General features: G+C 39.4%; 3 protein-coding genes across 3 annotated transcripts in view; 2 read left to right on the forward strand and 1 right to left on the reverse strand.

Annotated features, from left to right (window-relative positions):
- LOC129094943 (E3 ubiquitin-protein ligase RNF31) overlaps positions 1-563 on the forward strand; it is a 28,624-nt gene extending 28,061 nt beyond the window's left edge. The window contains exon 26 of the mRNA XM_054603253.1: positions 491-563. Coding sequence (XP_054459228.1) covers positions 491-541 — 51 coding nt within the window. The 3' untranslated portion in view covers positions 542-563. The remainder of the gene's footprint in view (positions 1-490) is intronic.
- Positions 564-4,364: 3,801 nt separating this feature from the next.
- On the reverse strand, positions 4,365-8,337 carry LOC129094633 (scavenger receptor cysteine-rich type 1 protein M130-like). Its single transcript, XM_054602886.1, has 4 exons — positions 8,310-8,337; positions 4,892-5,223; positions 4,525-4,821; positions 4,365-4,490 (listed from the first exon to the last, which is right to left on the reverse strand). Exons 1-4 carry the CDS (start codon positions 8,335-8,337, stop codon positions 4,365-4,367), a joined length of 783 nt encoding a protein of 260 aa, XP_054458861.1.
- A 4,083-nt stretch (positions 8,338-12,420) lies between these two features.
- Positions 12,421-22,824, forward strand: olfml2bb (olfactomedin-like 2Bb). The gene is made up of 9 exons (XM_054602623.1): positions 12,421-12,952; positions 14,262-14,534; positions 14,681-14,788; positions 15,638-15,802; positions 15,910-16,132; positions 17,256-17,858; positions 17,979-18,155; positions 19,030-19,226; positions 21,319-22,824. Exons 1-9 carry the CDS (start codon positions 12,734-12,736, stop codon positions 21,706-21,708), a joined length of 2,355 nt encoding a protein of 784 aa, XP_054458598.1. The 5' UTR covers positions 12,421-12,733; the 3' UTR covers positions 21,709-22,824.
- The last annotated feature ends 3,944 nt before the right edge of the window (positions 22,825-26,768 follow it).

Below are 26,768 nucleotides of genomic sequence, written 5' to 3' on the forward strand. Positions count from 1 at the left end.
TAAATCAAGAGAGAAGTAGAGTCATTTTCTCATAGACTTCTATACAACCAGAGGAGTCGCCCCCTGGTGGACAATAGAGAGAATGCAGGTTTTGAGAAACGTCTGCATCGGCTTCACTCGGCAGAACCGGAGGTTGCCGCCTGGCCATAAATTTATTCTTGCGTTCCACGTTGCCAATTGGAGTGCAAACCAATGCATGTACAGGGAGCTATCACTGGATTACTTTGATACTGACGAAAACTAAAACATGATTTTTTTCAGGCATTTTCTGCATTTGATCATGATGATCGCCTGTTTTCGTAAAATCTTGTTCCTACATGGTAATATGTGTTTTCTTAAACGGATGAAAACTAAAATTTTTGTGGATTTCTGGAACTTAATATGTATTCTGTATGTATATATATCACACTCTATGAAACACATTCTGTTCAATCTATGATATTTAGTTTTGATACAGTGACACTAACATCCCCTTCGTGTCCCTCTGCAGAAACTGATGAATGAAGTACCGCTTGGCGATAAGGTGCCACGCAAGAAATAAATAATCACTTCCTGTGTCCTGCAGTGGTCATGTTGACCTTTCAACTCAGCTACAAGACACTGAAATGGCAACAGTTTCCTAAAGTATTGGATCTGATAATGTTAACCAATGATCTCTGAAGCTCTGAGTGCTTCGGATGAGTTTCATTTAATCAGTGAGATATTACTCGTATGGCTTAAATGCTGTTGGTTTCCTGTGAGAGGTTTCATCCAAAACAAAACATGGGGGGGGAAACAATGTAAATATAGAAACATCACTCCACAGCATCTGGGGCCTGTATCAACATATTCATAGAGTCTATCATCAGTGATCCTAATAACTGGTGTTATCATCAACTGACTCAGTTAACTCTAGTTTACTGATCCAGCTTTGAGCACATTCACATTAATGAGGCAGCTTTCTTAATTACAAGGCAAACCATCAGTTCAACAGATTATTTATACAGGACTAAATGAAACCCCAGGAAATATGCAGCTAAAATGAATAAGAAAAATAAGTTAACATTTAAATTAGCAGCTAAAGCTAGAGATGACAAATATTTATATATATATATATATATATATAAATATACAACATAAATTTGGCCGTAATGTTGCATATCTTATTTACTGGGAGCTAAAAAGAAATTGTTTACAATCAGGATCCAACTACAATTGTTCAGCTGTGTTTTAAACCCAGACTGCACAGATGGTTTCTTAAAAAAAAAAAAAAAAAAAAAACACATTCCCTCTATCCCTGACACCTTTATAATGGAAGTATTAGTTGTCTCTGTTGCGCACACTTCCTGTCTCCTAAGTGGGCGGGGTCATTCGGTGTCTACAAAGTGAAAGAAGCGGTAATAGTCTGCGTTCACGTTCACTTCTCCCATTGGGTTCGTTCGAGGTGAGGCAATCCTCACAACAAACACCACGTTTTGTAGAAAATTCTTATTTTCTGTGTAATTGTAAGATTTGACGCTGGATTGTTGGATAGTGGTCTCACGTTGTGCAATGATGTGGCTAATAATAATAAGAAGAACAATAATAATATATAAGGTTATTTATTTAGTATCTGTAAATAAAGATATTTATTGAGAAAGCCTAATTCCAGGCGTTGCAACTTATTACTGTATGTACCAGCTGTTCCTAAAGACTTGATGTCAACATGTTTCAGTCAAAGAACTGGAATGTGTGAAGTCCATAGATTAACAATTGTGAAGCATCAGAAAACCTTTTAAAAGGAAAGCACAATTGTCACTGATGGACACGCCATAGATATCCAAACGTAGTCTGCCAACTACAGGTAGCCTACAAATGTAACGAACAGGATGTAAACATTTCAATGACTTCCTGTGTAGCTGAAAACTGTCCGACTGGACCGCAGTTTTTCGTCAACGCCCCCTGCTGTTGCCGCCTGCTCTCGTCCACGTTCCAGGCGAGGTGCAGTTCATCTCGAACGAACCTAGTGTAGTTAATAAACCCAGATCTGCATCACAAGCCTGTGTTCACTGCACTGTTGTTTTATTTATTGTGTGTAAAATGAAATACTATGTATTGTGCATGTTTAAACTTGACATGTGAGTATCGTTACCGGCTTTAAGATGTTAACAGTATTTACAGATGATTTTGTCTTTGCGTTAATTGTTGCCGATGGGGCGTTGCTAGGCAGAGTTGCTACATTAAACTAATTTGAACATGAACTTGTGTTTAACAGGTTTGTCACTTGCTGACGATGTAAAAAACGAATGATTTCAATGACTGCTTTGTTCCAGAAGTGTAAAACCCGCAACAGAGTGCATGTGTTGGTCTGTACTGTAAATAAATGCAATTTGGGGCCATATCACACATGATTGACTTGATATGTTAGTGTTGATGATTTGTGATGGTGTGCTATACGTCTACATTTAATCAAAAAGTGTTATTTTGTCATCCTCTGTCCATAAGCCAAGTGAACGATATAACAGGAACTCCTATATATGGTGGTCAAAAAGTCACAAGCTCTACATGTGTACTGGTAATGGCTTTTCTTTCTTTTTTTCTCTTAGGTTGTGTACTGACAAAGCTGAGTTAAATGGCTTTGTTGTTCTTTTAATTTCTTCTCATCAGTTCAACAAACTGAATGTACACTAGGCTTTCATGTTAAATTCAATATCATATGTAGGTGACAATTATCAGAACAATACAAACATTCAGGCTCCGTCATGTGGCTCTAAGGCGTATTTAATAATGTAGTATGCTCCTATTGCTTAAATGTGCAAATCATCTGAAAGAGGATACAAATATCTACGATTTGATGTATGAATTGTGTATGGGAAGTGAAATGTGTAAGGCTTATAAGGGCTAAACAGTGAAATTTGTGTCTAAAACACAAAAATAGCTTGATTTATTGCTGCCTGCCTGCATGCGTGTATTTGTGTGTGTGTGTGTGTGTGTGTGTGTGTGTGTGTGTGTGTGTGTGTGTCACTGGTTGCCATGGTGATTGGAGCACCTGGGTGGAGAGGCAGACCAATTAAGAAAGGTTAGAGTAGACAATGATTTTGAACAAAACTACCTCTCAAACTCCTGCCCCCAAAAGTAAAACCGTGATTCCAATGGACAACATATTGATATCATCAGGAACGCAGTGATGTACTTTTTATGTTTGTTGTTTTAAAAAAATGTGAGCTTCAGAGCAGATTAGAAAACTTGTACTATCTGCTTTCTTTGAGAAATTGTCGTCAGAATTAACATTGAGTCTAATGGAGCAATTGGTCAGCTTTCAGGCTCATTGAGTCAAATGTGTAAGTCTGTTGGATTACATAGACACATGTCTACGACCGCCACAACATTTCCTACATTTTGACCTTGTACCTGAAGAGTGAAAATTGAAAAAAATGACAGAATATTTTCTAGCTCCTCTCCACTCTAAAATCTGAAAGGGTCTGAAAAAAGCATTAAAGTTCAATTTTGATAATTCAAAAAATGTGAAAGATTTTAAAATGCTGAATCTTAAAGTTGAAGGTTTTCTCCCCTTTTTAAAGTTTAGAACCTTAAGATATCATATTTATTCAGATTGTTTTCTTAGCTAGGAAGATATTTCTTATCAAAAATTATTTGAATACAAAACTATTCAAAATACACTTTCACAAAGAAATTTACTTAATTATAAAAAAGCTAAATCTTTCAATACAAAACTGAGTTAGTTCTTCCTTATGTACAAATTAATCAAAATTCTTATCAACAAAAATAAGCTAAATTCCCAAGATACACCCTTCAAAATTATTTAATACACGTGTTTGTTTAATTAACTCATTATCCCACAACCTAATTTTTGTTTGCTTTTCTTTTCTTATTTATTTTTTTCTCACTGTTGTTAAAAATAGTCATGAATATAAAGCTAAATAAAACAAAATTAGGTAAATTATGAAATAAGCAAAATGAAATTCATATGAAATCAGAAAATGATTTAATCACAAATGAAATAAAATTAGTAAGAAATAAGCTAAATCTAAGCAAAATAGTAATAAAAAATAAGTAAATCTTAACTACAAATTATAATTAAATTCCTTAATTGCTAAAATCTTACGAAAACAAGATATTCCTAATCACTAAAATAACCCCTTTTTTGCTTCCATTTTTATTACTTTGATTATCTTTTAGCTAAATGTAGTCCTGCTTCCTAAATCTCGCTCAAAACAATAAATGACCCATGTGCACCAAAAGGGAAAATAAAATAAAGACAGGCTATAATAATGTAATATAATATTCCATTATTCTTGTTTAAAGGGAACATGCGTATAAAAGTATGCTGATGGTGGTTGTGTGATAGAAATCCATCTGGATGGGAGATGAGCTCCTTGGAGGAGCTACTCTGCTCCCTGAGCTCCTTCTTCTTCAGCTGCAGGAACACCCAGGTTAGAATAATCCAGCTCAATGTTCTCCCGTCTGCCCGGCATCTGCCCCCTGCTGGCCTGGAGAGACATGATAGCACAGTCCTGTCTTCAGTTCACTAAACACATAGATGATGTCACTAATGGGCTTACCTGAGCAGGTGAGAGCCAGGATGGAGGAAGATAAATTTGATATTAAACACTCCCTCAGAGCAGATCCAAACTGAAAACAGTCAGAGTCGATCAACCACACAGATCTCTTTGAGGACTCCTCTCTCCGTCCTACAGGAACAGCAGAGCCACAGTCCAGCTCTCTACAGGCAACAGATGGTTTCTTCAGGGTCCAGTCAGAGCCATGTACTGGTTTCCAGTCTCCTTGAAGTTTCACCTCCAGTGTTCCTGCACAATGACTGTCTCCTCCCGCCAACCTGACCTGAGAGTCGTCAGTAGAAGAACAAAGTGAGTTTCAGTAGAACAGAAATGTACCAGATCAAAGCTGCAGCTCCTCTTCTACCTGAGCAGGTGAGTCCAACAGCTTTACCAGGTGAGCAGGTGTTTCTATCTGAGCCTGAGCTTCTACAGTCCAGGAGAGCAGACTCATGGCCTCCACACTGGAACTCTTTGGTCCACATTGGAGCCTCCACTTCTCCATAGAGCGCCCCCTGGAGGACTGAAGGAGCCCTACAGCCGAGCTCCCTACAGACCACCTCTGCATCCTGCTGGTCAAAGTCATCTTCACACACTGAGGACCACCACTGGTTAGACTGGTTAGACTTCACCTCCAGTCTGCCTGAGCACAGACTAGTCCCATTCACCAGCCTGACAGGTCTGGAGTCTGGAGAGATGAAAGAAGATGAAAGAAGATGAAAGAGAGATAAAATACAACAGATGCTAAATAAAAAGATTCAGAAGTGCAATTAAAAAAGACAATAAGTCAATAATAATAATAATAATCAATATTATTAATAACACAAAACATATCATAGTACTGGTTCAATACATACAGTGCATTGACTGAGGTTTTCATAAGTATATATGACATTAGTAGAATAGATCACAATGGTAATAAACTAAACAAACTTGGTCTGACACCAGTCCATCTGACCCAAACATGGAATCATGAAATGAATGATCTATTGTAGTTTTCTTGTGCATGCTCTGCTCTATAACAGTGTAACCACACAGTTGTCCTATCCTGCCAGATACAATTCAACACGAGGTTGACAACACATTAAAATACACAAACATTAAGAGGGGTAAGATCATCTAATTCATCATTACACACAAAAACACTTACATGTAGGCTACTATTAATAACACTTCAACAACTTAAAGTTAAGAGAACACGTTCAAAAGATACAACTGCTGTCAAGTTGGCTTTAACACTGTGAACTTTCCTCACATGCAGGCAGAACTGAAACATCAGGGCAAAGACATTCTGCAGCTTGACATTTATGAGGAGCAAGATCAGAGCATCAGAAGTGCTTTGCTGAGAGCAAAATAGTATCAGTGTTCCACCTGGACAGCTTTGCTGCTGAGAAGTAGATTCTCTCACTGCAGATTTCCAATGAGATCAAATCAAGGGAAACACCTGGCATGAATGAAGAATGATATGACTAACTGATGGAACACAAGTATCCACTCCTCAGAAGATGTGACTTGAACTTGATGAAGAAAAGCGACTTACAGTCAGTAGTGTATTACATATCATTCACCCATTCACACACTGATGACAGGCTACCATGCAAGGTGCCACCATCAGACTCTAACTAACATTCATGCAACATCCAGTCCACACCGATGGCAAGCCTTCAGGAGCAACTTGGGGTTAAGTGTCTTGCCCAAGGACACATCGACTGCCGAAGCCGGGTATCGAACCACCGACCTGATTGGAGAACTACCTTGCTCTCCACTATGCCACAGCCGCCCCCATTATTATAAAAATAATAATGATGATGATAATAATAATAATAATAATAATAATAATAATAATAATAATAATAATAATAATAATAATAGTAATCTTTGTTTATGAAGCACATTTCATACAGACTATGTAGCTCAAAGTGCTGCCCATTTAAAAAAAAAAAAAATGAAAACAGAAAGTTCACATTTTTGTACAATCAAAAAATATCAACAGAGGATGTTGATATCTCACTAATGTTTTGGGGTAGGTTGTTCCCCAGTTAGGTCTTGAGAGAGCTCTTTGCTTTTACCCATCATGAGATGTTTCTTGTGTGACACCTTGGTAATGAGACACCTTTTTATTGGCCATCAGTTGGGACTGAACCAGCTGATATTAATTTGCACTGACAAGGTGCAGGATTGCTTTCTAATTACTGACAGATTTCAGCTGGTGTCTTGGCTTTCCATGCCTTTTTGCACCTCCCTTTCTTCATGTGTTCAATACTTTTTCCCTGTGTCATTCCATTTCATTACACATAACTTAATTTCTGAACTTATTTGTTTGGTTTCTTTGTATGTATGGATTATTTGGGTTGTTACCGACATCTGGTGAAAATGTCATGTCAATATCACCTTTAGAAATATATTTACTGAGAAAAATGGTGACGTGTTCAATACTTATTTTACCCGCTGTAGATCCCTCACTGCTGTTTTCTAGCTCCTCAAAACCCCTCCAAAAGAAAATTGCAGATCCCAATTTGACGTGATCAATACTTATTTTACCCGCTGTAAGTGTTCATGGAGGAACGTAGAGCATCCTAAACCGTTTAGAGCTTTGTAGACGAGTAAACAGACTTTAAAATCAATTCTGGAGGCTATAGGCAGCAAGTGAAGCGAAGCCAAGACTGGAGTGATTTTTTGGAAGTCCAGTAAAAAGTGCTTTGCAGTCGTCTAGTCTGCTTGAGATGAATGCTTAAATGAATTTTTCTGCATCTTGCTGGGTCAGTAAAGGTCACACTTTGGCAATGTGTCTCACATGGAAGAATGCCATTTTGGTGACTTTATTAATATAAGATAAGATAATCCTTTATTAGTCCCACAGCGGGGAAATTTACAGGATTACAGCAGCATAGCTATAGATATATATATGGGGCACACAACGTAAACACCTTGATTTGATTTTGATTAGGTGAGTTAGATGACCGAGTTTCTCCAGTAAAACATCCCTATTAGATTTGGGACCAAATATAAGAATTTCTGTCTTGTTGTTGTTTAATTGAAGAAGGTTATTATTCATCCATGTGTTTATTTCTGTTAGGCAGGCAGTGAGGGGGCTTAAGGCATCTTCATCATTTGGCTCAACAGATAGCGTAGTTATGGAAGCTAACATTATGTTCCCTGATGATATCACCTAGAGGAAGCATGTAAAGTGAGAACAAGAGCGGGGCAAGGCAGCTCCTTTGTGCAACACCAGAAGTTATGTCATGTGTCAATGACACATGTTCCCTGAGAACAACATAAATGTATCTTCCTGTGATGCATGCAAATGCTGCACTTAGGTCAATAGAAACCAGAACTGAGCCTTTACCTGCATCAGCATTGAATCTCTCACTTACTATTTTTGTGAGTGCAGTCTCTGTGCTTTGGTTAGCTCTAAAACCTGATTGAAATTTTTCTATGATGTTTTTTTCATTTAAAAAGTTATTGATCTGCGCTGTCACTCCGCTGAGACCATCTGAGTTATTATAAGAGCTTTTCCCAATCCAAACGCTTTCTTTTTGAGCCTGCTCTTATGATGGTTTTAAGTTCTTCTCTATTCAGCACAGCCGGGATAGTGACAAATCCTTTGTTACTGAAAGCGATAACTGAACTGAACTGCTTTGATCAACTGAGGACGCAAGCAACTGTCAAGCCACCAAGACAACTGCACTGATTCTGCTGTTATCACAATCAATTCAGTGGGCCCTTGATTTTGGTCCTTACCCGACAATCTGTCATCAATATGCCACCACTCACCTCTCCATCCAAATGTGACTGCTGCCATCCCAGTGAGCACCAACCGGGATTTCAACGTTGATTTCTGGTTGAAAACTGGGTGATATTGGGTCTGAACATCTAAGACATAATTTCGCCGTCTTTTCAACCGGCTAAAATGCGGTTACAACATCAACGTGTCACAAAACACTTAACACATGTTGGTGATTTGTTCAGTTGTAGGTTGAAAGAGAGATGATATTGCTTATTTTGAATGTATTTCTCCAAAGTCATATTACACTGGTGGTTGAAATGTGGTCTGCTTTTAATGTTTTACATAAAACGTCATAAATATGGAACTATAGACGTTGTGCTGCCAACAAGATGCTCACAGGACAATCTTAACGGAGCAGTTTACATTCTGTAAAATACGAGTGAGTGCCTACTGCTGGAACAAGCATGCGCAAGAACTTGAGCTCAGACAGCATCTCCAACTTTGAAAGTAGCACCGGTCAAGAGACTCGGCACCGAACTTGCGTAGCGAAGTGAACGAGCTGATGGAAAAAAAACGCTAACTACATACTTTGTAAGTACTTGAACTACTGGATTCCAACTATACAAAGCAAAATTAGCATCATTAAAATAATTTTAAGCTGCTCACGATGCAGGCGAGGCTCCTAGCTTGTAGCGTTAGCATGTTAGCTTGTAGCGTACTGCTACATGGACCAACAGTAAACATTAATATGTGTGTAAGTTAATGTTGGCGACTGTCTTTATGGGCTGTCGCTGTAGTTCATTGATATAAAGTGAGTTTAAGGCCATTTTACATCTGAAATACATCACAGAAAGCAAGTGGGGCCGTACACAGTTTAAATGGGGAGGTACACAGTTTAAATGGGGAGGTACACAGTTTAAATGGGGAGGTACACAGTTTAAATGGGGAGGAAGTGAGTAAAACAAATTGATGTACAAACAAGAAGACGGTCAGAACATTGTTGTTTGGCATACAACAACATATAATCAATACAAAGTATTATAATGTGTAATATGCCAGTGAGCATCTTTCCGTTGAAAAGACGTTTAAAAAACGACTAAACGTTCAGGACTGGCTCAAGAGTGAATATGTTTTTTAATTCTTGTTTAATTTACAGACATCCATCTGAAATATGGCAGACCATCTGAAACTGGCTCCTGGAGGCTTTGACAACGACATTTAAAGAAGAAATGCGCGTTCATGTGGAGATTGCATCAACATCTTACTCACAGACATAACATGTATTGTTTGGATAGCAGACAACAAATATACCTGGTCATCAACGTTTTGAAGTCATGAATTGTACTACAATAACGCTAATTTTTTTGCATTATAAGAGTGTCCAAGAAGAGAGCCAAGCTGGCTCTGGGGACGATATGAAATAAAGTTCTGAATGTATGTTGAATAGGTTTCTCCTGTTTATGCATGGTGGATGAAGTTCCGTTGAAAAGACGTTCTCATAACTAAAAAAATGTTTGCACAACTCAACAAAGAAAAACGTTATCGGAATTAAAAAAATGATCTATATTTGTTAAAATGCCAGATGATTATTGGAAAACCGTAAACTGTGAAAATGCGTTAATATAGTGCAACAACGTTTTAACAATATGTGAAAAATATTTTTGCTTTTTCCTCGCTGTGTTGAAAAGACATTATCCACAAGTTGAGGCCAAAATAGTGCTAAACGTAACAATCTGCCTGTACATTATTCCGACATGTGACCATAACTAACCTATAAAAAGACCGGGAAAAGGATGGGCTGATGCAAGACATCCTACAGAATGTATTGAAATGGTTAATTAAGAACCGTAATATAACGGTTATTTAATGACACTTTCAACATATTAAATCACAATTCAGAATTTCATTGTCTATGAAAAGCAGACCATCATTTGAAACTGGCTTAGTGGTGTTAGTTGATGGTATCCGGGGAATGGGAAATTTAGCCGTTGATGAAGACATGGCTATTCATTTGTTGTCCGCCAGTAGTAGTACAAAACTGAGGCTAGGCTTGAATTCAATGGGACGTTTTTCTTTATTTCGGAGCCTCGCTTGATTGGTCAAAGTGTACATGAGCGGTGGCAATTTTTTGACAGGGAGAGCAAAGTTATGAGCACGACATTTAAAGAAGAAACGGGAGATTTTGTTGTGTGTATTTTCAATTTCATTGTAGTTAGTTGTATCAATAAAAACAAATGAATTGTCAGTGTAAACTGTTAATGTGTTAATATGACTACGTATTTAATTGATACATATTTTACTGTGAGCAGTTTGAAGTTCAAAAGACGTTTAAAATACGTTGATGGTTAAAAGACGTTCAGAAGTGGTTCAAAAGTGAAAGTTTATTCACCGACTATGTGAAGACGTTGATTAGACGTTCACTTTTAGACCATATTTCACCCTGATTTGAAATGTTTGCTTTCAGCTAAGAAATGTGGGTTGGGTTCTAAAATGATGATCTACCATTATTAGCATAATGCAGAGAATAAAAAATATGATTATTGCAAATCCCGTTGAAATATGGTCCAAACGTGAATGTTCAATCAACGTCTACAAATAGTCGGTGAAAAAATTTAACGTCTTTTCAACGGTGGCCATAGTCGTCTTTTAAACGTGTTTTCAATGGAAAAATGCGCACTGGGAATAGTCAACTCCAACAACAGTGTCACACAAAATCACAGTGCTAAATCTTTCTTCAGACCAATCTGCCTACATTAAGATAATGTGAGTTTGTCAGAGCTGCTAAGGAGCTAAGAGCAGAGTTAGAACAGACCAGGATGTGATGAAAAAGTGATGATGATAATGATAGTAATAAAGTTAAAATAAGGAAGCACGGGGGGTGCTATGACTGGGTGGGAACTGCATCAAAGTCCACTGAAGGGTGTTCAACAATATTAAACCAAACGTCTGTTTATTTTTCAATTGTCATTATTTATTGCCTCATGATCAGCTCATGCTCACTCTTCCATGTAGGTATGTTTGGTTCTGAAATGACATAAATATAACAAGTAAATACATTATGTATTCAACTAGGTCACAAATTTAGCGTAGTTTTCCAACATACAGTACCAGTCAAAAGTTTGGACACACCTTCTCATTCAATGGTTTTTCTTTATTTTATTTTTTTCTACATTGTAGATTAATAATAAAGACATCCAAACTGTGAAGGAACACATTATGGAATTATGTGGTAAACAAACAAATGCTCAACAAACCAGAATATGTTTTATATTTTAGATTCTTCAAAGTAGTTGAATGAGAAGGTGTGTCCAAACTTTTGACTGGTACTCTATATATATATATATATATATTTATTTATTTATATATATTTATTTATATATTTATTTTTTTTTATTATTTATTTAATTTTATTTATTTATATATATATATATACATTACCAGTCAAAAGTTTGGACACACCTTCTCATTCAATGGTTTTTCTTTATTTTTTTCTACATTGTAGATTAATATTGAAGACATCCAAACTATGAAGGAACACATATGGAATTATGTGGTAAACAAACAAATGCTCAACAAACCAGAATATGTTTTATATTTTAGATTCTTCAAAGTAGTTGAATGAGAAGGTGTGTCCAAACTTTTGACTGGTACTGTATATATATATATATATATTTATTTATTTATATATATTTATTTTTTTATTATATTTATATTTATTTTTTTTATATATATATATATATATATATATATATATTATTTATATATATATATATATATACATTACCAGTCAAATGTTTGGACACACCTTCTCATTCAATGGTTTTTCTTTATTTTTTTCTACATTGTAGATTAATATTGAAGACATCCAAACTATGAAGGAACACATATGGAATTATGTGGTAAACAAACAAATGCTCAACAAACCAGAATATGTTTTATATTTTAGATTCTTCAAAGTAGTTGAATGAGAAGGTGTGTCCAAACTTTTGACTGGTACTGTACTTGGAAAGTGATGAGTTAGCAGAGGGGTGTTCAGTGGGTTGCAATCTGCATCTCACCACTAGGTGCCACTAAATCTCACACACTGGGCCTTCAATGCAATAGAGTATAAAAAGGTAGGTACTGTAACTTTAAGGGGTTCTTGGCTCTGACCCATGGCTGCACGTTGTCACTCTCTCTCTCTCTCTCTCTCTCTCTCTCTCTCTCTCTTAGGCACGAATGCAGCCAGTCCTGGTTTGGACCGGGTCCCGTGTGGAGGTCAATGTCCCGTCTGTCGGTGCCAGTACACCACCCGTCTCACCGCGGCGACACCTCGCATGGAACCAAATAGTGCAACAGATTTTTTTTAACTCCTTCTTTTATCCCTTCATCCTTCTACTAAAAGATGTCATCGAAGTTATCTGAGTTGAGTCTATTGTGTTGTTTTTTTGATTTTTTTTCCAGACTAAACTAAGTTGTTTTTTGTTGAGAAATGTGGCACAGACTGTCACTGCTGGTTTTATGCTGTGCTGTAAGTGGACTTGATGCTCTGCAGGCGGACAGAGGAGCAGAGCTGGAGAAACCGAACCGGGATGCTCCTCCTGCATCCCAGTCCCCGGGGAGAGACGCTCCTGCTGTGGGGAGAGCTCAGCAGCCCACCGCCGAGCCTCTGGAAGAGGAGCTGGACAACCAAGAGAACATCATCAGCCAGGTCAGTGGATTCACAAACTCCTGGTTTAACCCTTCCATGCATGAATCTGCTCTTTAGGCATGAAAAAACAAGATTTGAACTTTAAAAGAGAACTTTTTCAAAGATATTCTTACATGTCCACTCAGGGGGACAGCATGCGTTTTTGTTTTCAACTGAAGAAATATGTATTTAACAAAGAAATGAATAGAATTATATATCAAGATGTGAAAACTATAAAATAATATATGTATATACAAAGAAAATGTGCAGACTATCTTTTATGTTTAAAAAAAAAAGAAGAAAATATTTATGTGTTTTTATATTATTATATGAAAAGATGAAGATGGAGAGCCTTTCAAAGAGTTCCAAACTGAGACTCATGACCTAACATAATAATAATAATAATAATAATAATAATAATAATAATAATAATAATAATAATAATATTTATGTGTTATACATTTAAAAGAGGCATCAGTTTAAACGTGTTATTCAAATTACTTTCCCCAGTTTGGCAGGATTGTCAATCTGTGAAGCTTAGTTGAAGAGTTTTGTATGGGCCATGCTGGCAAAAAAATAAAATAATAATCCTGATAAGGGTGGACAGTATTAAATTGGCAGAACTTCAGCCCAAACCAAGTTTAATTTCCCCTCTCTCAACGAGACAGTGTGTCAGATCACATCTCAGTGGTTACTTGTTGAGCTCAGGAAAACTTTCCATCCACTTCATCAAGTTAAAACCACATGAGAATTCAAAGCTTGTTGCCTTTTAACTGTAAACCGTACATTTCTCATTTCCGATATCAAAATGAGATAGAGATAGATTACTGGACACTAACTAGGCCCAGACTTTATTTTCCTTTTAACCCAATCCAAACCCCACAATTGGACAGTTCAGCTCAAATGACGTGTAAATCTGCCCCAGGACTGTGTGTGTGTGTGTGTGTGTGTGTGTGTGTGTGTGTGTGTGTGTGTGTGTGTGTGTGTGTGTTTGTGTGTTTGTGTGTGTGTACCACGGCAACGGGATGTATCCTTCTGGTGTTTTTTTCTGTAATATCCTCCTGTAAGTGCTCCAAACCAAAAAGTGTCTGTTGGTCTGTAGCTTTTTTTTTCATGCAGCTGAGCACTTGCTGCAGCTGAAAATCATCACCCATGCTGTTACTCCCTTTTTTTTAAATTCAAATACTCTAATACAAATGATCAAATATACTTCATATCCAAGTTGAGTGAAATGTTAAAGTTTGTGTATTCATTCTTTAACGTTTTCGTTAAATCTGAGCGGCCTAAGATAAAAAGATAAAAAAATAAAGCAAACTGTCCCTCTCCTCAGCTGCTGGGTGACTACGACAAAGTGAAGACAGTGTCCTCAGGGTCGGACTGCGTCTGCCGCTGTGTCGTCCGACCAATCAAACGCTCCGACTGCAGCCGTGTCCACGACAGTGACCCACAGTCACCTTCCCAAGATTCTTACAGCGTGGAGACGGTCACCAAGGGAACGGACTGCAAGAAGTGTGTGTGCATGGCTCCTCCTTCAGCCGTCAACCCCTGTGAAGGAGAATACAGGTTTAAAAAGCTGCAAGAGGCCAGCAAAGATGACATTAAGGTAGAAACACTCGCAAAATGTTGTTTTGAATTGTTTTTACGTTTGGCTATTGAGGACAAAAGAGTTTGAACTTCAAAGGTTTTTTTTCTCTTTCTGTCCTTTTATCTTTTTGTGTCATTCTTTCCTCTGTGGTTTTGCCCATTTAGCTGGCGACCATCATCGACTTGTTGGAGGGCTCTCTGTATGGAATGGACTTGTTAAAGCTCCACTCTGTCACCACCAAGCTGCTGACCAGGGTGGACAACATGGAGAAGGTGATCACACACACACACACACACACACACACAACAAACACATTTGCAGGACAATCATCTGCTGTAACTTTCTAGCTTAGTGTCTTGCATGGAGGGAAATGAAAATCAAAACTTACTTTAAAAAATCTGCTTTGTTTTACTCACAGCGATGTAACAATCCTATTCTGCCTCTTTGCACACATCTAGTGTGTCATAAGCAATGATTGAGAGGGACTTTTTTTTCAGTCTATGCATTGTTTTTTAGGAAATACTGCATATATTCCTTTAACAAATAGGAACACAGGGTTTGGGACTAAAAGTATTCCTCACAGACAACATGTCAAATCTAATTTCTTTAAATTGTTTAGTAAATTAGACAATCTGTGTACTTTTGAATTGTCTGATAAACTCAGGAGACACCTACTGTGGGATTTTACATTACAATATACTGTATGTTAGAATAGAAAGTGATTGGTATCTCTCATGTCTGTCGGGTGTCCAGTATTAGTGTCTTATCAAGAGCATATTTGCAATGACAAAATTGAGGCAACTACCACCCTTTTTTTGAGCCTATATTTGTTTACATTTTGGCAACTGGTGCCATTAAAAAGTAAGCTAAATTAGCTATTGGATTACTTTGACACTCCAGAAAACTTCTAGTAAAGTTCTCGATCTGTTGCAAATCGTGAAGTATGTTATTCGTGAATCCAGCCTAGGATGGGTTGTTCATGTGCTGTCATCGTGTGTGTGTGTGTGTGTGTGTGTGTGTGTGTGTGTGTGTGTGTGTGTGTGTGTGTGTGTGTGTGTGTGTGTGTGTGTGTGTGTGTGTGTGTGTGTGTGTGTGTGTGTGTGTGTGTGTGCGCACTCCAGGCTGTTGCCCGTAATTTTACTGAGAGAACGAGAGAGAAAGAACGTGTCAAAGAAAGAGCAAAAGAAAAGGAGAAAGAGAGGAAAGCCCAGCAGAAAAAAAAGAAAGTGAGTGATTTGGAGCGTGTGGGACAGAAAAGTGGAGCAGCTGCCTTTGTCAACAAGCAGGTATTAACCGTCTGAAAATCTAACATATCAGAAGCAAGACCCATGATCTCCCCTGAAAATCCCATATTCTTTATAACTCAGACAGGATTTCTCTTGTTCTGTTGCAGAAGAATTACGATGGTCAGCTGAAGAAGAAGCAACAGCAAGATGGACTGGAACAACAGCAGCCGGCCAGGAACAAGACAGGTCCTCAAAAGCCAATCAAAGACAGGATGGAGCCAAAGCAACCTATCACAGACAAGAACGGCGTGGTCATCAGAGGTGTGACCTTCTACAAGGCGGAAGGAGAGAGCTACGAAGAGGAGGATGGGAAAGGGGAAGGAAAAAATAGTAAGTCTGCTGTACCATTTTATGGTAATGCTTTTATGACACATTATGTAAAAAAAAATATGTTACGGCAACAACCTGAAGTATTCCCTTCCTAACCTGTTTTTTTGTAGAGACTTGCATCAGATTACTTTTTTATTTAGGCTTAGCAAACATTAATTAATTTATCAGATGTATTTCTCATCTGGCCTGGGAACTCCTCAGGGTTCTCCAGGAAGAGCTGGGAAGTATTGCTGGGGGTACTTTGCTTATGCCTGCTTGCTTTCACTGTAGGGTTGAACCAATAACGAATCATATTGACTATCAAGATAATTGGCAATATCTATTGAATTTCAAGACCAATTTTTTTTCTGATGGTGCCAAAATTGGGTTTTTCATCATAATTTGCTTGTCATATCCTAAATATGTGCTATATATATATATATAACCAAAAAATAGCCTTATCTCTGTTGGGACGTATTTTTCCACCGGTTGGTGACATTTTCAAATTCTACACATACTGGCCTTATCTGATCTGGCCACTCGGGGGGCAGCGGAAACAACAACATTGACATCTATTTATCTTAAAAGGTGATGAAGTGAATTTGTTATCAAATGAAGGATACGAAGCAACAGCAGCATTTGTTTGGAATCGTGTTTTTGTCCACGTGATGAATGTAAGTCCAGTATTCACACTTCTTTAGCTCTGTTTTTGGTCTCCACCATGTCCTGGGAACAAAAGCTGGTGTGGATGAATGGTTGGGGTAATGATTCTCTGCAGGTTCATCACTATGAGCGACCCCGTACACTTACAAGTAGTCACGATCCATCGTTAATATACAAATATTGATTAAAACCCGTTTGAGCTTATGGATGTGTAATACTGGATATTGGAGGACATCCATAAGCTCCTGAGGACAATCACATCTTGTTTTGGTAATTTAATTCGACAATATGGTCTTCAGAAAAATACACTTAATGCAGAACTTTGATTACCACATCAGTATCTGTAACAGAAGGAGGATGTGACCGCCGCACAAATTAAATCAAAAAGTCTTAGTAGTGTTCCTCTCTAGCAGGCAGATAGAAAAAACATAATTTAACACAAAATGTCCTCATATCTATCTCTCTTGTACTTATTTTACAGCAACTCTCTCTGCAAATGCTTCAGTGGACTTACTGATCCCTGAGTCACTCCAACCTACCAAGACTTTTCCCATCAAGAGTCCAGGACCTTCAACCAACGTTAGCACACAGCTAGAATTTGAGGACCTATCAAGGAGGCCGAGCAGGCCTGTACCCACCCAGCAACCAACTGCTCCCCCGACTACCATTCAACAAACCACAACTACAACCAAACCAGTTCCCACCACCATCAAACCAAAAGATTATTCAACCACTAACTTACCACCAACTTCAAAACCAGCGAAAACCAAACGGACCACTACCACCCAACCAACTACAACCGAACCAGTTCCCACCACCATCAAAGTAACGACTGAATTAACCACAAACATACCACAAACAGTTCCAAAACCAACGACAACCAAACCAACAACTACATCCCAACAAACTACAACTACTATTCGGGCCACCCCGCACGTCAATCAGCATACCACCTCACCCTCAGATACCAATATAGGTCCTCCCATTGACAGGTCCCCCACGGCAGACTCTCGGCCGGGATCCAAAAGTCGACTCAGCTGGACAGAGAGCCCCGCTGACCAACCAAAGACCACAAAAAAGCCTGGTAGAGAAACATATAGTACTGTAGTTTATTCATAGCCAGTGCACATATTGTGACAAATACTAATAACATTATAGTAGAGTCTTGGTTTATTGTGTCACCTTCCGTGTGTGTGTTCTTCAGCAGTGTGTAAGGACACAGTAGCCAGCATCTCTGAACCGGTTCAGCTGAACTCTTACGGCTCTAGTGACGGAGCCTGGATGAGAGATGGGCGTGGCCACGGCAACGTCATCTACCTTACTAATGGTCACTACGGCAACAACCTCCTAGAGTTCCGAGACATGGACACCTTCAAATCAGGTATAGGTGTGTGTGTGTGTGTGTGTGTGTGTGTGTGTGTGTGTGTGTGTGTGTGTGTGTGTGTGTGTGTGTGTGTGTGTGTGTGTGTGTGTGTGTGTGTGTGTGTGTGTGTGTGTGTGTGTGAGATTGTAAGGCAAGCGGCAACCTCCGGGTCTGGAAAGTGAAGCCAAGGAAATGTCTTAAACTTGCATTCCTTTTAATGGCCATCAGGGGGCGACTTCTATGGTTTTAGATGTGAAATGACCCTACTTCTCACTTGAGTTATTACCTCAGTAAACATTGTAAACATGATTTCAATCTGTAGTTTCAAATCTTCTTCAACACAGCATGATGTTCATTTAGTAAATGATGGTCCATTTAGAGTCAAATAGACCATAATGCAGGATATGCTTTAGGGCGGGGTTACCTTATTATTGACAGGTGGCTACCACGGCGTTGTCCGGTCTGGGAGTTGTCCGTGTATTAATGAAAGTTAAGTGTAACATTTTGGTTGCCTTAAAATGTTTTATTCAGCTTTCAGTTGTACGTAGCTCCACCCTCTTGTGTCACTTCTGGTTGCAAAAACCAAGATGGCGATGGCCAAAATGCAGAACTCAAGGCTTCAGAATGTCAATCCACAAACCAATGGGTGATGTCACTGTGACTACGTCCACTTTTTGTATACAGTCTTTTGTTGTGACAGCTGCTAACTGAAGGTCCATCTCCTGTAAAAAAGAGCCAATTCAATATCACAAAAAGAATACTTTCAATAGATCCTGGATGGGTGGTTCACACCATAATATGCAGTCATGGTTACACTTGTTCCAAAGGTCATGTTGTGAATTGTGAGCCTGACAAGTGGCATGTATATTTCCTGTGTGTTCTTCCTGCTCAGGTCAGGCGAGTAATTCGTACAAGCTTCCCTACAGTTTCACTGGAACCGGCCACGTCGTGTTCAACGGAGCGTTCTACTACAACCGTGCCTTCAGCAGGGACGTCATCCGATATGACCTGAGACACAGATATGTAGCTGCCTGGACCACTCTGCATGATGCTATACTGGAGGAGCAAGCTCACAGGACACAAACTGAAGTAAGACCCAGGGTGTACATTGCGAAAGTTTGGTAACTGTGATTTAACTGTTCGATAAACCCTGCTAGTTGATTTACTAGTGGAGCATACACTTGGGACACTTTAAAGGGTCATAAAAGGTCAGAGCAGGGAACAAAAACACTACAAATCACTAGAGTTCAAAAGGTTAAAAAGCGAGGAGTAGAAAGAACTGCTGTAGTTTTGTTCCCTGTTCATTTCAACTCGCATGTCAGCCGAAATGTGTCTGGATTTGACTTTTTGGTGTTACTTTACCGCGATTAAAGTAAAACTGAATCTTCAAAGGAATAGTTCAACATTTTGGGGAATACATTTATTTGTTTTCTTTCCGACAGTGAGATGAGAAGATCAATTCCACTCTCATGTTTGTGCGTTAAGTGCAAAATTGTAGTTTAGAGCTGATTAGCTTAGCTTAGCATAAATGCTGGAAGCAGGAGAAATCAGCTAGCCTGGCTTTCTTTACAGTTTCCCAAGTTCCATTGTGACCATATTGTATTTTGTCTGTTTATTCCGAACATCAACAGAAGTGTAAGAATTTGTGGTTTCAGGGGGAAATTATTGTCAAGTGTCAGAATCAGCTTTATTGGCCATGTATGCGTACGCATGACTCCGGTTACATATCCGCTCAGTACTTCTCTGCAGTGTTGTAGTTTGACTGTAGCGTGGGTTGCCAGAAGAGAAAAAAACAGATGAGAACCGGAGTATGTATCTGGCAACCGGAGTTTTCGTTATAAGTTTCTGTACAGCCCAAATGGTACCAAACGTGGCAACCTCACTGTAATAACAAGACTATGCTTTTTTTTTTTTTTTTTTACATACAGCTCAAAACTACTTCTTTGAGGGCTTAGCTCACAATGGGTTATGAGTTACTATGGGTCAGATTTATACCCCCTACTTCTAGCTTACTGCACGGACATATTGATATCATCTTCTCATCTGACTCTCAGAAAGAATGCAAATAAGCATATTTCCCAAAATAAATGGAACTATTAATTTAAGAAACAAGCTGTGAACACAACACTAATATATCATCAACCTTTTAGTTGATATGAGGAACTGGTCTCCACCAACTCCTGGGACTCAAATCAGGCTCTTTAGTTGATTAATACTTTTCTTTAGTTCACCAGCAAGTCCCTAACTTTGTCTTTCTGCCATTTGGTGCTGAGCAGGCTTTTAGATCTTTTCACTCAAACAGCTGCCTGCTGCTGCTGAAAACGTTGCTGTAGGAGCGGTGAAAGTGAACCAAGCAGTCATGTTGGTTGCCACAAAACCAAAACTAGAGGCTGAAACCCTCTGTACACTCTAGGAGATAAAGGTGCTAAGTAGAAACATATAGAGTTCTTTGGCGGGTCCCCATTGGAGAACCATTTTTGGTTCCAGTAGAACACTTTATTAAGGTTCCACCATTCAGAGGTTTCTTCCTAGAACCCAACATAAAGGGTTGTACTTAGAGCCACTTGTAAAATGTTCCACCCAGAACCCCCTATGAGAGGTTCTACAGAGAACACTTCTATGGTGTAATGGTTCCACCCAGAACCCTTTTACATTCCAAGAGTTTTATTTAGAACCTACCTAGGGGGTTCTATCAATAGAGATGGTCCTTTTTTTTATCCTGAAGATCTGTCTTCACCCTAACCATGCTTTTAGTTAAGAGGTTAGCCTAAGGCCTTGGGAACCACGTCGAGCATTGTTCTGCCTCATGAGGTTCTTTAAGGGCTGGGGCTGACGTGGTGCACCGCAACCCACAACAATCATGGTTCACAGTCACATTTTCTTGCGGTTGTGGCCTGGGAGGATCTTTTAACAACCATGCTTTCAACGTTTGTTGGATGAAAAGGGTTCTGGGTGGAACCTCTGCCCTTTGGGAAAAACCCTTTTGAGAACCTTATTTCTAAGAGTGTCGAGCTGTGTGGGTGATACTGTTTTTGTTGGTTCGTCACGTCAATCGACACGTTTTGCAAATAATCACGTGAAAATATTATAATTAAAGCCGTAAAGGTAATAAAAACATAAAATATGATCGTCCTTTAGTTTCTAAAACTCGGCTAGTTACAACAATTTCTATATATTTCAGTTGGAGTTTGCTGTTGATGAGTCTGGCCTGTGGCTGCTCTACCCCGCTCTGGACACGGAGGGCTTCCACCAGGAGGTTATGCTGCTCATCCACCTCCGCCACCGAGACCTGCAGCCCATACAGAGCTTCCGCACAGGTCTTCGGCGCGGTCGCTACGGAAACAGCTTCCTGGTGTGCGGCGTGCTCTATGCAGTGAACAGCATGGAGCACCACTATGCCAACGTGACCTACGCCTTCGACACGCACACACTCACGCACACGATGCCGAGCCTGGCGTTCACTAACGTGCACGCTCACACCTCCCAGCTTGCTTACTGCCCACTCGACAAGAAACTGTACGCATGGGACAATGGACATCAGATGACGTACGAGATCGTCTTTGCCTATTAGCGCAACAAATGGACACAAAGTTGGAGGAGTCAGCAGCAGTTGACTGATCCAGCCAACAATTAAATAATTATAATAAATGAGAAAATGTTTTTCTTTGTAGATGACTGTGGATCAGTCTAACTGAATGTGTTTTTATATTGACCTGCTGCTTTTTCATACACACCAAAGTCAGAGTCAAGCAGCCAGAGCAGCACTTAACTCAAACGGAGGAAAAAAGCGGAAATATATTGGCATTTGGAAAAAAGACGAAACCCCCGGGGTCAAATGAATGATTGTAAATAAATGCATTCACATATTTTTCTATTTCCGCAAAAGTAAAGTTCTTCAATCGAGTTTTATTTTTCATAAATGGTGATCCCTGTGGATGAGCGTTATGTACGTGTATGTGTTCACACTTTAATTTAACATATTACAAGACACACAATGCTCATCTGCCAAGCCCTCTGCCTCTAAAGTGGAATTGATCTAGTCAGTAATAAATATGTGTTTTTAACTCTTATTAAAGAGGAACTTTGCAGTGTTTAGGGGGAAGAAATATTCAGCTTGTCTGGGAGAATGACGTTCATGATGACATCAGGGTTATTGTCCCAGCCTCGGCTTTAAGACTACAATGTATGAGCCTGTGTTGACATTTTGTTTACCTTGAGTTGAAAATAAAAAATAATCCTTACTTTAGCACTAGCTTGTTTATAACTTCCATGCTCAAATGGAGGTGTGTAGTTAGAAAGTATTTGGGCATTGACCAGGCAGGTTGAAAAGATGCTATTGGTTGCATTGTGGGAGTCTTAATGGGGCTAAAAGTCAAGATATCTTGCATCACTGCATCAATTATTACTTTATTTTTTCTTCATGGAACTTCATGGAAATGCAACTGGTAATTGTAGAGTTTCCCTTTAAGGCAAAACAATCTCAATTGCGACTCTACACATTAAACAATGACGCTCTAGGTTCCCTTCTAGTGTCAGTTTTTCACACGTCAGGGATTGAATGTCACTTTCAGCTTGTTACGGGTGCAGTGTTTTCAAAATAAACTTCTGTGTTCACAGGAAACATACGTTCTTTGTCTGTTAAAATGACATGCATACAATGTATTTCCAAAATAAACTAACTTAGTTTTTTGGTTTACTGACACACTAAAACTACTTGGTTAGGTTCAGGAAAAACTTGTGGCCTGGGTTAAAATAAGTACATTTGTTACCTAAAATAAGTACATTTTTATGTAACTGGCATTAGCAAAGTACGTAAGTGACGTAAAAAAACTAAGGTAAAATAAGTCAACATCAACTTTGATTTTACATGGGACACTGACAGCGGTCTCCTGGGAGAAATACCTGTGGTTGTTCGAATCCATTCACTCACCCAACGGGGACTTTCTCACTATTCAGTGGCTCTGCCCGTCTAAGAATGAGGTGGATGGGTTAACACTGGAGTTAGTTGGAAGCTCTGTGGGTCTCATATAGACCCACAGATGCAGAAGGGCACTGACCGAGCGTATTTCACAAGTCTGGAGTGAGAAGGGGTTGTTTCAGACATCCATGAAAGAACCCTGAACTCGTCAGCCTATTTTTGTGTTTAGTCAAAGTCTGGACTGTATGTTTTTTTTATTGTATCTCTGCTCAGCATGTTGCATATTTACCCTCACTCCTGTCCAGTAATGTTGTTATCATAAGGTTGTAAGTACAGCTGGGAACAGGAATGGAAGCTCTACCCCTGGTACAGTAAGTGCTTCATCTACCATTGAAGTCTATCCATTTAAAACCATTTTCAAACATTGCTTGTTGACAAAGTTGATTTAACTGCTTTACCACAATTTTGCCTTTTTGTTTTGTTAATTTATAATAAAGTGATTTAAAAAACGATGAATGTGAACAACCTCCGGTCTCTCTCTCCCTTTCTTTTCCTTTCGTTCTCCTGCGTCTGTCCAGTGCTTGTCCAGCCTAATGTGGACATTATTTTCTGGGTTGATTTAGTTTTCCTGGAAGCAGTGGAGCCACTGGAAGGATCCCAGGGTGGAAAAAGAGCCCCAGCCAGATGCTGGTGAACCTCAGGACACAGTCCAGACCTTCTACATGTTGGAGAGTCCCACATAGACTCCTATAAGAACGTTGATTGGTGTTTGATAAGACTTCATTACAGAGAGACGTTTTAACTCCAGTCTGGTTTGTCCTGGGATCAGTGCTTATTCACTCAAAATAGATGGGAAATGCACCAAATAATTGACACATATCTAACAATAATACATTTTCAGAGCAGGCAAGCACAGAGCAGTTAATAGCTTTGCTTTATGGGCTAATTTATGGGCCCTCTGCTCCAGTCTTGCAGATCCTGACACGTGGTTGCTAATGGACCCTCCAGAGAACTCAGCCTGACACACACACCAATTTTCAAGAGGAAATATTATTGGCAAAGCAACTCCTGGCTCCTTTTCTTAACGGTACAGTCTTACCAGCAATATGGGTTTTTTTCACAGCAGCTGCACACATAAAATACAGTGCACATTAAGTAGGACATAAGTTAGAAAAGAGAAGGTTTCAAACAAAACAAAATATACGAGCATAAACAACAAATGCATGCTTTGTGTTCCAGTAAAGCTGGTTGGATCCTCTGGGGATGACATCAAAAGTTATATAACCCTCATGTTTATGTGGTGGCATCTGTGTGTGTGTGTGTGTGTGTGTGTGTGTGTGTGTGTGTGTGTGTGTGTGTGTGTGTGTGTGTGTGTGTGTGTGTGTGTGTGTGCGCGTGTGTATGTGGTAAGTGACCACCTAGCAGGATGCAGAAGAAAGGCACCCATTCACTTCAACTGCATACTCAGGAAGACTCACCAAGCTGAATGTGTGTGTGTGTGTGTGTGTGTGTGTGTGTGTGTGTGTGTGTGTGTGTGTGTGTGTGTGTGTGTGTGTGTGTGTGTGTGTGTGTGTGTGTGTGTGTGTGTGTGTGTGTCTGTGTGTCTGTGTGTGTGTGTGTTCTGTACGACAGTCTTTGAACCACTTGGTCTGAATGTCTGTAAGCATGAAGACCACACACACACATACACCCCCTCCTTGTCTTTATGGCATTGTATGGGAAACCAGACCAACACATGCATTCTGGTTACTGACATTTCTGAGGGTTGTACAGTATCAAAAAAATATCATGCAGTACTCTGGAGTGGACATTAACAGAGATGTCACACACATCCCTGTAACTCTATCTTAATGAGGACCTTCATTGACATACTGCATTTCCTAGCCCTTTACCTTATAACTTTTATAACTTTTTTTATGACTTATAACCAATTACCTAATCCCAACCCTTACCCTAACCCTGACCAAAACCTAATTCTAACCTGATCCTTAAAACCTAGTCAGATAACTTCAAAAGGCCTGAGAAGATGTGAGGAGTGGCCAAAATGTCCTCACTTTTCAAAATGTCCTCACTCTGATAGGATGATATGTACACACACACACAAACAATTAAAAAGAACAGTGCTATCAAGTTCACAGAGCAGAATGTATATTTTACAACACACACACTGCATAATCTCTGGTTTAAAGATAGCAGCGGTATCTGCACGCACATTCCTGACCACCACTGAGCTAAAAATATACACAAAGAAAGAAAAAGAAAGAGAGAGAGAAGAGAAGATTATCATGAAAATCAACTTTCACTCAGTACTTTGTGTTTGAGAGATTGCAGATGAAATTAGAGGAGGTTAGAGAAAATTCACTAAAGGAGTCTGTGGAAAGGGAGGAAAGAAGAGAGGAAGTAAAAATGGTGGATGGAAAGGTGGATGGTTTAGAGTGAAAGAAGGAGGAAAGAAGAAGGGAAGGAGAAGTAGAGGAAAGAAAGATAGCTAGGTAGGACACAGACCAAAGGAGAGAGAGTTATAGGGATGCATGTTGAGTTTAAGTGTCGGAGGTCACAAGAACGGAAGTGGAATGAAGAACAAACAAGGCCATGAAACTCAGAACTCAAAGCGAGACCAGAGGAAGCATGTGGGGTTTTATGGACACCAGAGAGGTTACATTACATTACATTACATTACATTACATTACATTACATTACAGGCATTTAGCAGACGCTTTTATCCAAAGCGACTTACAGGAAGTGTATTCAACATAGGTATTCAAGAGAACTACTAGTCACCAGAAGTCATAAGTGCATCTCCTTTCTTAAACAATCATCTTAAAGCATAAACCAGAGCAAAAGTATAGTGCAGAGGCAGATTACTACGAAAACAATAAGTGCAACAGACTAATACGAATACAATAAGTGCTACAAACTACTACGAATAGGATAAGTGCAGTAAACGAATACGAATACAATAAGTGCAGCGAACTGATACGAATACAGTAAATGCAACAACTAATATGAATACAATAAGTGCTACGAGGAAGGCTCAGGGTAGTACTTCTTGAAGAGGTGAGTTTTCAGCCTGCGCCTAAAGATGGGCAGCGACTCTGCTGTCCTGACGTCAGTGGGGAGTTCATTCCACCACTGAGGGGCCAGGACGGAAAAAAGCTGTGACCGGGTGGATCGGCCGCAGGGACCTCTGAGCGACGGGGCAACCAGTCGCCCCGAGGCAGCAGAGCGAAGTGGTCGGGCGGGGGTGTAGGGCTTGACCAAGGCCTGGAGATAGGAAGGAGCTGTTCCTTTCACTGCCCTGTAGGCTAGAGTCTTAAACTGGATGCGAGCAGGGAGCCAGTGTAGAGAGAGTGTAGAGAACGGAGAAGGGAAGTTGTGTGGGAGAACTTGGGGCGATTGAACACCAGACATGCTGCAGCGTCAGAGGTCAACTGAACCTTTAGATGATACATTGGGGGAGATCACTCACAACCTGCCACAACACCTTCATGAAGTTCAGCATTATTTGACTGAAAAGTGAAGCATGTGCAGTACTCCCTTGCCAAGCTGATGTGTGAAATGATACAGCTGGTGTTATTGTATGCTCTTCTTATTGTCAACAAATCTCATTAAATCTCCCAAACCAATGTGTCAGTCAGTCTCTTCATACTTTACGACTTCCCTAGTCTATTGGATTCAACTTTAGGGCGCTTTCACAAGCCAACATCACACCA

This window comes from Anoplopoma fimbria, chromosome 8 (genome assembly GCF_027596085.1).
Source record: "Anoplopoma fimbria isolate UVic2021 breed Golden Eagle Sablefish chromosome 8, Afim_UVic_2022, whole genome shotgun sequence".
Taxonomy (NCBI): Eukaryota; Metazoa; Chordata; class Actinopteri; order Perciformes; family Anoplopomatidae; genus Anoplopoma; species Anoplopoma fimbria.

Coding starts and splice junctions, on each gene's coding strand:
- LOC129094633 (XM_054602886.1), bottom strand. CDS start 8,337: ATGGCAGCAGTCACATTTGGATGGAGAG. Junction 5,224..8,309: donor AGTCACATTTGGATGGAGAG/GTGAGTGGTGGC, acceptor TCATCTCTCCAG/ACTCCAGACCTGTCAGGCTG. Junction 4,822..4,891: donor CCTGCTCAGGTAGAAGAGGA/GCTGCAGCTTTG, acceptor GACGACTCTCAG/GTCAGGTTGGCGGGAGGAGA.
- olfml2bb (XM_054602623.1), top strand. CDS start 12,734: ATGTGGCACAGACTGTCACTGCTGGTTTTATGCTGTGCTGTAAGTGGA. Junction 14,535..14,680: donor CCAGCAAAGATGACATTAAG/GTAGAAACACTC, acceptor TTGCCCATTTAG/CTGGCGACCATCATCGACTT. Junction 17,859..17,978: donor AAAGACCACAAAAAAGCCTG/GTAGAGAAACAT, acceptor TGTGTTCTTCAG/CAGTGTGTAAGGACACAGTA.